General features: G+C 39.1%; 1 protein-coding gene across 1 annotated transcript; it reads right to left on the minus strand.

The window, feature by feature from the left end:
- Positions 1 to 7591: 7591 nt before the first annotated feature.
- On the minus strand, positions 7592 to 10354 carry rab32b (RAB32b, member RAS oncogene family). Its single transcript, XM_008291256.1, has 3 exons — positions 10025 to 10354; positions 8478 to 8755; positions 7592 to 8187 (listed from the first exon to the last, which is right to left on the minus strand). The coding sequence occupies exons 1-3, from the start codon at positions 10236 to 10238 to the stop codon at positions 8020 to 8022; spliced, it is 660 nt and encodes a 219-aa protein (XP_008289478.1). The 5' UTR covers positions 10239 to 10354; the 3' UTR covers positions 7592 to 8019.
- Positions 10355 to 11485: the final 1131 nt, after the last annotated feature.

Consider the following 11485-nt stretch of genomic DNA (forward strand, 5'->3'; position numbering starts at 1 on the left):
TTTTAAATATTAGGCACCAGTGGGGCACTTTTAAGTGATTTCATTCTTTCTATCAGTAAAAATTGCTAATATGTATATAAAATAAATTAATCTTCATATTGGTATTCTTATATGAAATGCAGATTTTATAAATTATTTTGAAAAGACTTATTTTGTATTTTGTTAGAGCACCCCCAAATACCTAAAAACAACAACAGCAAAAAATGTCATACAACATATATTTTTTAAAACCCCAGCTATAGATTCATTGTGTGTTTAGATAACTGTGGACAAAAAATAAAAAATAGAGCTGTTTTTTCAACATTAGGCACCAGTGAAGTTTAACCTCGTTCCTGTAAGGTATCCATCAGGTGGGGTATCACATATATCATAATGGACTGTGAAATATGTCTAAAATAAAACAGGTCATTCTGTCAAGTGGGAAAATGCATCGAATAGGATCATGTGAAACAGATCATACCAGTGCTTCTAATTTTAGACACCTTTCTGTTTTAATGGATAATCCCTCCAACTCACCACTAATAGCTTACAACAAGTACAAATCTGACTGTGAAAAATACTCAAAAATTTAAATAAATTAGATTATAATACATAAATAAAAGTGCAGATATAATCTGTCCAAAAAGCATTTCATATAATAACTTCAACATGTTTGATTTTGTTAAAGCAACCTTAGGTCCCTAAATATATGCTCATAACACCAACACTTGTTGAGAATTGGAATAAAATCTGCTCTTAAACACTTTATTTGGGGCAAACGAGGAAGAGAGGAACCTGAAATGCACATTTTCACATAGTCCTGTGGCCCCCTGCTGGCTGAAAGATCATAAGCAGCTGTCATGCTTCAGGGTTGGGCAAGAGGTGACAGCTGCCGACGTGGCACCTATTAAAGTCTCAAAGAATTAAAATCTGTCAACAACTATTGCAGTGATCATGGAAACACGTGCAGAATTTATTAAAGGTCACAGAAACGTGACACCAGGGTGTGGAGTCCTTCTAAAGTATTGTGAACACCTGAAAAATAGGCCGTATTTCCTCCTTCCTCAGGTTCCCAGAGGAGGGAAAATTAGGTCATTTTACCTCCACAGAGAATCAAACATAAAACCAGAAAACCTGGTTAAAATAAAGGCCCCAAAAAATGGTTAAGTGATCACCTTTGTGGGCTGTCTTCTGTCTTTTTTCATCAGCCCATATTTTAAATGGCTCATATTTCTATACTGACTTGGGAACTAAGTAGAACCCCTTAAATAATACATCTGAAACGGTCATATGCAAAAGATGAAAGCTGTTGATCCCTACAGTACATGCACATGACATTAAAATAGTGTGCATTATTTGCTTTGTGAGATCTGTTGCGCTGCATAGATTTAAAAAATCTTTAAGGGAAAATACATTTTTAATGATTTGCTGAGATGCAGAAAAACTTTGCTTTGTTCCCCAGATTCTTTAAAATGTTTTGGAATCACATATTAATGATTTATTGTCTATTTATTTGTCTGAGTTAAGCAATTTTGAGTATTTAATTATGGTCACTATATCACATCCCTTCTCCTTTTGTTGTCCAGTACCACACATAGAACATATTGTATAACGTCTACCCAACATCTACATGTACTGTACGTTGAATTTTTCAGCAAAAGAAAATAAAAATGATCCCAGACCATACCTATTTTTCAGTGCATCAATCTTCAGTTATGACAACATCTAATAAAATTATGTTCAATGGACAAACTACAGTGAGGGGAATTAGCCTTTCCTCTGTAATCAAAGGTATTTTCCATTTTAATATGTTACATTAAGTTATAAAGCCAATTTTTTGTAGGTTACCTCGACTTGAATGTAGTTTTAAATCAACTAACGTAGAAATGAGAGTTTAAATTACACACAAGATTAAGTTGATTTAATTACAAACAATATTATGTCAGAAATTGTTTGGGTTTTTTTGTACCGTGCATTTACTTAAGTGGGAAGAAAAGGTCCCTTGATTTACTTTTTTAGAGTGAAAAAAAACCCATTTGAATACAAAGGATTTGTTTTGGTATTATGGCACAAAACAGTCAAAAATTTACATAAAAGCGATATTTAACATATATACACACAGCTACACTGTAAAATGGAAAAAATTGATCATACTGAAACAAATCTAGGAAACTGGTTGCACTCAAAAAAGGCACGTACATATAACCATTAGTCTTAAATTCAGTTTACTTCATATCTACTTGTAAAGTTTACTTAAAATGTAGCTGTATTTACTTAATTTTGTGAACTTAAAAATAGCAATAGATCAGATTTATATATTTTCTAGACACTCAAAGACCCTTTACACTGTCAATTATTCATTCACACACTTTCATTCTGGTGAGCTAGTCTTGTAGCCACAGCTGCCCTGGGACAGACTGACACTCTGCCCCTCCATCCACCACCTCACATCATCCATTCATACGCTTTCACACCAGGCAAGGTGGCTGAAGTGTCTTACCCAAGACCATGACACAGGTCACAGGGCAGAGTCGAACCGCCAACCTTCTGATCACTGACCAGCCAGCTGTACCACCTGAGTCACAGCCGCCCCATAAAGTTTCTGGAAACTTCTCCTGCACTTCGCTACATGTGCACTGCTGAGCTCTGTGTTCAGTCCAGAAACAGAACGTTTCAAGTCCAGTTTACTCAAGTGTACTTAGTTTTATAACTCTTTAAGGAAAAAATGAGTCCATACTCACAGTCCATGAGTTAAATCAACAGGACAATGAGACATAAGTAAAGTACACTGATATGATTCAAGTAAGCACTGGTATTACCTTTTAGAGTGCACCATCATATATGTATATTTTAATTTTGCCTCCGGGAGACGAATTGAGATGAAGAATAATTATATTTGAACTCTTATTCTGTTGCAAAAACTTGCATGTTAGCAGAAATGTAACAGAAAAGCCTTTAGCTGTAGCATCACAATCATGATGTATATCCAGGTGCTGCTGACTGTAATCAAAAGAAGATATTTTTTTGAATTTGCTTAAATGAAAAACAGAAAACATCCAAAGATTTCCATTTATTGACTCCCTCAGAGACTTTTGTCCTCTATTTAAAGTTATTAAAAGACGTTAATGACAAAATCTTGGCAGCTTCTGTGAGATTTTGGGTGTAAAAACACAGTGACTCTAACCCCCACACTGCTTTTTAAGACTCACGATGTTGCTGCAAACACACACATTATGTCAAAAATTGAAATACTTTCTTTTGTAACATGCATCTAATTAATTTGTAAGAAAAGGTCTTTTGATTTACTTTTTTAGGGTGAAAAAAAAAAACATTCAAATGCAAAGAATTTGAAGAGCTCATTTGTAAGAACAGAGAAGTCCATCTTCTCCACTTTTCCATCGTCTACCTGAGACAACATCAATCAAACTTAAGTTATCTCTATTTTTGTCATTTCTACTGAGTCAAATCCACTCAACTTCAGTTTGATTGATATTATCTCAAGCAAACAACAAAAAATAAGTTATCTGTTACCTGGTTTTGGAAATGAACTCTTCATTTGTCTTGGTGTTTTGGTCAAAAATTAACATAAAAGTGAATTGTGTGTATTAGTATACATGCATAGTCCATCCATCCATCATCTATACACCGCTTAATCCTCACTAGGGTCGCGGGGCGCTGGAGTCTATCCCAGCCGACTTAGGGTGAAGGCAGGGGACACCCTGGACAGGTAACCAGTCTATCACAGGGCTACACTTAGAGACAGACAACCAAGCACACTCACAGTCACACCTACGGACAATTTAGAATCACCAATTAACCTCAACATGTTTTTGGACCGTGTGGGAGGAAGCCGGAGAACCCAGAGAGAACCCACGCTGCACGGGGAGAACATGCAAACTCCACGCAGAAAGATTCCGGTGCCCCCACCAGGACGCGAACCGGCAACCTTCTAGCTGCAAAGCAACAGTGCTACCAACTGCGCCACCCTGCAGCCCTACATGCATAGTTACCATCATAAATATAGTATAAATCACAGTGACTCCAACCTTCAAACTACTTGTTGGGACTCACTCACAATGCTGCTGCAAACACACACATACAGGGTAGAGAATAACTCTAAATCAGTCGCAGTAGAGTGAAACATCCACTGAAGTTGAAGTTATAACAAAGTTTGCCCCAGAGCTTTTTCATCCACATGCATAAGGAGATAAGATGATATTTTCTGTTGTAAATTCCATATTTATTTTAACCGTCCTTGCACCTGCATATTTTGTGCACTAGGTGGCAGAGTGTACCAACATTCAGTCGTCCTGCAATCTGGCAGCATTTTGTTGCATCTGAGGTCTCTCCTTAAAACCACAATTCAGCACCACGGACAGCAACACATGGATCCCTGCTCCTCATCATGAGCACTGATCATACAGGATGTGATCCACGTTGTCTGTTTTTCGATGATTTTGGTTCATTCGCATTCTGACGTTGTTTTTCACACCTTCCCGAGTCGCTATTTTCATGCAAGACAGACTCATCAAAGACGGGTTTAACATCCATAATGTCTGCGCAGTAGAACGCCAGCCCGGTCCCTCTGTCTGGGAATACTTAATTAACAATGGCCACCTTAAAATGGGTCACTCAAGGCACAATAAGACAGCAAAGAGGCACAGCAGGGGCATGTACGCGGCTTTACTCTTTATCACAAGTTTGACTAAATTGAAATTTTCATGCAATCATGAATATATGAACGAGGCTGCCAGAGAAAATGCACACTGGAGGGCAGATAAAATAGGCCAATATCAATAATGCACCAGTGATGGGATCCGTTGCAGAGAGTGTCACTCCCATTCAGACTGCCGTATTTATAAACAACAAGTTAGGAAGCCGAGCTTTTGTGTCCGATGTGGAGGAGTATTGGGGCCAGCATCCCTGCTTGACTCCTGAATTTAGGTCTTCTAGTATCTGGGACATAAATCCATAATTAGCAAGTTGTGTGTTAACTTCTTCCATCGCTTTCCCCTCAGGCACCATCGACACACGAGGTAAACTACCTTCCTGGCTTTTAAACTGCAACTCACTTGATCAGCATGTAGATTTGTTGGAAAAATTGTGATTTTATTTGCTTTTTTGTGGTAATTGACAGAATGTTAAACAATCTGCAGATGAATCAATACTGGTAAAAATCCCCCAAGTGTATAAATACTGACGTAACAAAGCAGTGCTAGAAGCTCACATGAAGATTATTCCAAGGTTAAATAAAACCATTTGCATGACACACCTAGAGAGAAGAGGCTGAATTTGGACAGAAAGCGACTGTGTGGAGGTACCCAGCGGCGGGATCTAGAACAGTTCCCTTGTTGCACAGCAAGGGCACCGAAAAGTAAAACTACAGGACAGCAAAGAACAGATTGGTGTGCAAAAATAACCGGTGCAACACACAATATGTCAGTGAACATAAAGGACAAGGTTTCAGTCTCCCCATATATCTGTAACATGATGCACTGTAAAAACTAAAAACGCCAGGTATACCTGCAAATAATTTGCAACCTGCTGCCTCAAAATCGGCTATGAACCGTCAGTTATTTTCAGATATATCTTCATCTTAAGCTTATAATAATAATAAGCTGAGCACATCAACAAATTCTCTCAGTGGTACCAAAAAGACATTTCAAGTTTTGCAAACCTACATCCTACCATCCATCCATCCATCATCTATACAACACTTAATCCTCACTAGGGTCATGGGGGGCTGGAGTCTATCCCAGCTGACTTTGAGTGAAGGCAGGAGACACCCTGGACAGGTCACCAGTCTATCACAGGGCTACACTTAGAGACAGACAACCAAGCACACTCACATTCACACCTACAGACAATTTAGAATCACCAATTAACCTCAACATGTTTTTGGACTGTGTGGGAGGAAGCCGGAGAACCCGGAGAGAACCCACGCTGCACGGGGAGAACATGCAAACTCCACGCAGAAAGATTTCGGTGCCCCCACTAGGATGCAAACCGGCAACCTTCTTGCTGCGAGGCAACAGTGCTACCAACTGCGCCATCCTGCAGCCCTACATCCTACCAGTGCATCAGAAAACAATATCAGGAAAAACTTCCTTTTTTTCATAATTTACTCCAATAAAAGTAAACTGTCATATATTCAAATGAAAATCAAATCAAATCAATCAAATCAAATCAAGTTTACTGTCATTTTGCTGTACATACACAGTAGTACAGGCAAGATGAATGAGCATTTCTTTAGGATCCAATAACTTAAAGCACTTTAAAGGGTTTGCATATCTAGATCAGCAGTTCAGCGTTCTGACAGCTTGTGGAATGAAGCTGTTGATCATTCTGGAGGTTCTTCCTTTATTATCTCTTTATATATTCTTTATTATTGCAACTAAAGGGAAGTGTGTCAAGCCTTGCAGTAATTTGGAGGAGCCACAACTGAGTGTATAAATTATTAACATTATTTTCAGAAGTTTGACATTTCTGTATTGTGAAAGAAAATATTCTAATATTTTGAGATAATGGATTTCTTATTTATATGAGCAACAAGCCATAATCATCAAAATTAAAACAAAAAAAAAGGGTTGAAATATTTCACTTTACATTTAATGAGTCTACCATATATGACATTTTCACTTTCTCAGCTAACTGACAGATGATGTTAAGCTTTGTCTTGTGTTTTTTGAGCTGCATCAGTGGCTGTGACAACATACAGTGCCTAACAATCGATATCTTAAGCTGTACAAACGTCAAAATAAAAGCATTTTGTTGAATCACTTGATCTCTTTAAGGCAGCCAAGACACTTTTAATTCCAGTTTTTGATAGTTCATCTTGCTTGAAATGTGAAGTTTATTCCAAAAATCTAACTGCAAAATTTGTTCATGCACCTTATGTTTTTATTTTTAAAAGCGTAAAACATAAAATTGATTCATCAACATCAAATGATATTCAAAATGCGCTTGCAAAAAATTAGGCTTTTTAATCTTTCGGTCAGATGTGTCTGATTCATTAAAGCAGAAAAAAAAAGAAGCTTTTAACATGAAACATTTCCAAAAGGAAGAAACTGACTTTAAAGGACACCTCTTACACTTTTCCTCAGGGTTAGACTTGACAACATGACTAGGTATGTGGCTGGAAAGGTGAGAAAGTAAAGTCTAATGATGAAATAAACAGCCTGCTAGGGAATTAGAGCGGGTTAATGTTACTCAACAAAAAAAAAGTGCAATAAAGTTTAATTTGATTGAGCAAGTGATGCAACGTAATTTACACCACAAGTTTTCAGGCTAATATTGTGCCTTTTTTTCCTACTTTAAATTCACTTTGTGCCTACAGTCGTGCTGCAGAAAAACAGAAGATACTTGATATTTGTTGTCTATCTACACACAGCATCATCGCTCTGCTCCCAGTATAGAACACTCAATCCTCTCTGGGCATCTTCACAAATTTCTTCCCTGCACCAGAATCAGGTCACGCTGATAGCTTCCCTCTGCTAGTATCAATCCGAGCCGGGCCTCTCGTGCACGGGGCACTGAGCTGATCTCACTGCGAAAGTGATTAACAGATAATTAGATGCGCGGGTTGCGTAACACACAAAGTAACACTGGGAGCTTGAACTGAATAGGTTGTGATTTATTGAGGAATATTTCTACAGTGTGGGTTGAATTTTCTCTCCCCCCTCTCCTTCTACCTCTCTGTGTTCGTGTGGCTTAAGACGACATTCACAGTCTCTAGGCCTCTCTTTATAGCCGGTCAATCAGCGGTTGCACAGGGAGTGTCGCAGGCTTTTCCCAGCAGGACGTGTGCCACGCTGATCTGTTTATTATCGGTGCTGCATCAGAGGAATGAGCTGGATTGTCTCCACAGACGTGCTTATGAATCAGCCCACACGTTACTGAGGAGAACTGGAAGGGCAGAAATGTGAATATGAAGCCAGTGAAGATGTGACACCGGCTTTCACAGTTCCTCTGCTGTGACTTTTGACTTCTTGTTGGACGTTTCTGGCAGCAGCAGCAGCAGCAGCAGCTTTCTCTTTTGCTTCAGTTCGCAGGTTTGGAGCAGCACCTAGACTGAGAGCTCTGACTCTTCCCGGGAGTCTGGTCCACTTTGATCCTGTCCCAATGGTGCTCTTCATTGGACAGGCCGGTGTCGCGCAGCATCATTTGTTTGACAAGGAACTCGCATGCCTCATTAATATTGATATCTTCCTGTAAACGGAGAGGAGGGAATATGATTTAGAACACAGTATATGTGTGTGGCTCGCCGTTCTAACCTCATGTTAATGTTTGAACACACTTTTTACAAGCAGTGTTAAAGTTCACTCACACAGTCAGCACATGACCCACAATATGAAATCCTTTAAACAAGCCAACAAACAAATCCAGTCTGACAATCAAATATTCATCAGCTGATTCAAACCAAACAGAAAATGAAAGCAGGATTTCAAAGGCACTAAACAGGCCCTGAGAAATGTTTGCATGTCAGTAACACAACGCACCTTTGCAGACGTCTCAAACCAGCCCACAAAGTTGTTGTCTTTACAAAATCTGTCCAGCGAGGACACCAAGTCTTTGTCCCTCTCCTTCAGGTCACATTTGTTGGCCAGCAGGATGGCAGGGACCGGACGTCCATCGTCCAGACACACCTTGCTGTCTAAGTCCTGCTTCCACCTAGCGGCAGACTGTAAGGTTAAGCTGTTTGTGATGTCCAGGACCACCAGTGCTCCCATCGCAGCTTTGCAGAACACTCTGGACATGTTGCAAAACCTGTCCTGGCCTTGGGAGAAGACAAAACCGTTCATGTGTTTATTTCTTTACAGCAGCTCGTGTTCAAATCTGAACTCAAGTTTCATAGATTGGCAGATCTTTCTTATGAAAAATCTGTTCCTTTAAATTCAAATCCTCTTCAGATTTGGATTTAAAGTTGGCCCAAACACTCAGGAAGTTTATTATAATGCGTGATTTGAATTATCACATCAAATCAGACTAAAACTGTATGTATGAAACTGTATGTTTCCATGGACACTGGTGGGAGAATAAAATGAGATCTGAGAAACAATAAGTGAAAAAAGGCTGCAGTTTCACTTCCTACAGTTTCCAGACACTGAAAACACGCTGTAAACTTATTCAGTGGTTATATTTAGCAGGATTTATTAGAGTTGGAAGGTCATTTTTGCAGTTTGGACCATCTCCCACCAGACTCCTGACGGCTGCACAGCATAAGAATTTGGAAAAAGGGCTTTAAATTGCCAGACTGGCTCGCCATGTAGCACACAGAGAGGTTATTATATCTTAAGTGTGTGTTGTACTCTCAAAATAAATTGTAAAAAGAAACTATAAGGGCAGAAAACACAGTTCTCTGGATCTGAATTAATTTCACAGAATGCAACCTCCATCCATCCATCATCTATACATCGCTTAATCCTCACTAGGGTCATGGGGGGCTGGAGTCTATCCCAGCTGACTCAGGGTGAAGACAGGGGACACCCTGGACAGGTCACCAGTCTATCACAGGGCTACACTTAGAGACAGACAACCAAGCACACTCACATTCACACCTACGGACAATTTAGAATCACCAATTAACCTCAACATGTTTTTGGACTGTGTGGGAGGAAGCTGGAGAACCCGGAGAGAACCCACGCTGCACGGGGAGAACATGGAGACTCCACGTGTCCTCACCGGGACGCGAACCGGCGACCTTCTTGCTGCAAGCCAACAGTGCTAACCACTGCTCCATCTTGGAACTTATAGACAGAATTTGAATACATTTTAAGCGAATAAATGTGTTGTTTTAGTTTAGTTTAAAAAAAATTGATATGCTTAAAGACAACAGCGAGGGAGAAACTATTTATGCATTATGTACATGTTTTAGATTTGAGTCTTTGTTTTGTTTTACTGCAGATTTTTACTTTTTTTTAAGAGGAATTCCACATTTCTATGGTTAATACAGATGCCATGAAGTCAGATTTCCATCTTTCCTTCTGTGTTTTAGCTTTGCAGGGACTGACTATAGTGTTAATATGAACATAATTTCACCACTCACCTGCTATATCCCAAAGCTGCAGTCTCACCGTAGTCTTTGCATCCCATTCCAGCGTTTTTAGGGTAAAGTCGATTCCAATAGTTCCTTTGTAGTTCTCATCAAACCGTTTCTTAACATAACGCAGGATGATGTTGCTTTTCCCAACCTTTACATCCCCGATGACTAAAACTTTAAACAGCTTTTCTGTGCAAGTCTTCACCGGGCTCCTCTCCATGTTCACTGAGCTGCACTATGGAGGCAGATAAAATGCTCCTTTTTTCCTCTATCACACAGGTAGGTCGCATGTACGACTAATTTCACAAACGGCACTAGAAAGACGAACAACAAAACTGAAAGAATAGTGTCTCAGTGCTACTTTACTCCTTGTTTTTTCACTTCCTTTTTACATTTTAAAAAAAAAATTTTTATACCAAAGCCATAAATCTCTGACCTTTAAATCAAAACATTCACTGGAAGAAGCAGGACAAGACCACAGAGCCACCTAACGTTTCACCATGAAAAACAGGAGACAGAAGCATAAAAAATATTTAATTTACTCCAATCAAACAGGTGTTCTTGTCTACAGCAGATTGTTTAAAACTGCAAACCTAGTTTATACTGCACTGCATGTCTCTGGCTGCAAATAGCTTATTCATATGATCACTACTGTTAGCACTTTATCACATTATACGGCTTTAATAGGCTGTTGAAGTCTTAATATTTACCATGTTTGTTTGGTGGTTTTTTGATTGGCAGCCTGAATTCAGTGTTTGAAACCTTTCATTGTTGTGTTTTAACCTGTTGGAGATTGTTTTTGTATCATACAGACTTGGTCTGAGATGTACATCTGATGCAAAGCTTGTTTATGAACAAAGAAACCAGTTCAAATTGTTTGTTGTTTTGAATTTAATACAGGTAGAACCAATGTTTGAACCATGATCATTAGCGACCTTCCTGGGATGACAATATCCATCGGTATCCATGTACAGTTTTACATATTTTTCTTTTGTTTTACACGCCCACCCCCCTTCAACCTTTTTGTTATTATTTATTGTGACTACATTATTATTTTGTTATTACTATATTATTATTATTATTTCTATGTTATTATTAAGTGACATTTGACGTAGTGACAAGCTGTGTGACTACGGGCAACAATTGTTGGCAGTCATAAAAATGCTATTTTCTTTTTTTTTTTAAGTACAAAATGGAAAAAATAAATACATAACATGATTCAGAGGGACTCAACTGATAAAATTATATGCCTTACAACTCCGAAAAAAAAAATTGGGCATAATTAAACTTGCCCACCACCACCACCGCCTCCTCCTTGATGAGCTGGGGGATTACACTATTTGGCTGCAGAGGCTCGGGGGAATAGAGCTCCACCTCCTCGCCCACGTCTTTTATCAGCCCACAGGCCGGCATTTGCCCGTGGGCCACCATGGGGGGAGTGGCGGGGGAGTCGTATCTGACAGGGTC

The sequence above is a fragment of the Stegastes partitus genome, unplaced genomic scaffold, assembly GCF_000690725.1.
Source record: "Stegastes partitus isolate 25-593 unplaced genomic scaffold, Stegastes_partitus-1.0.2 Scaffold727, whole genome shotgun sequence".
Lineage (NCBI taxonomy): Eukaryota > Metazoa > Chordata > Actinopteri > Pomacentridae > Stegastes > Stegastes partitus.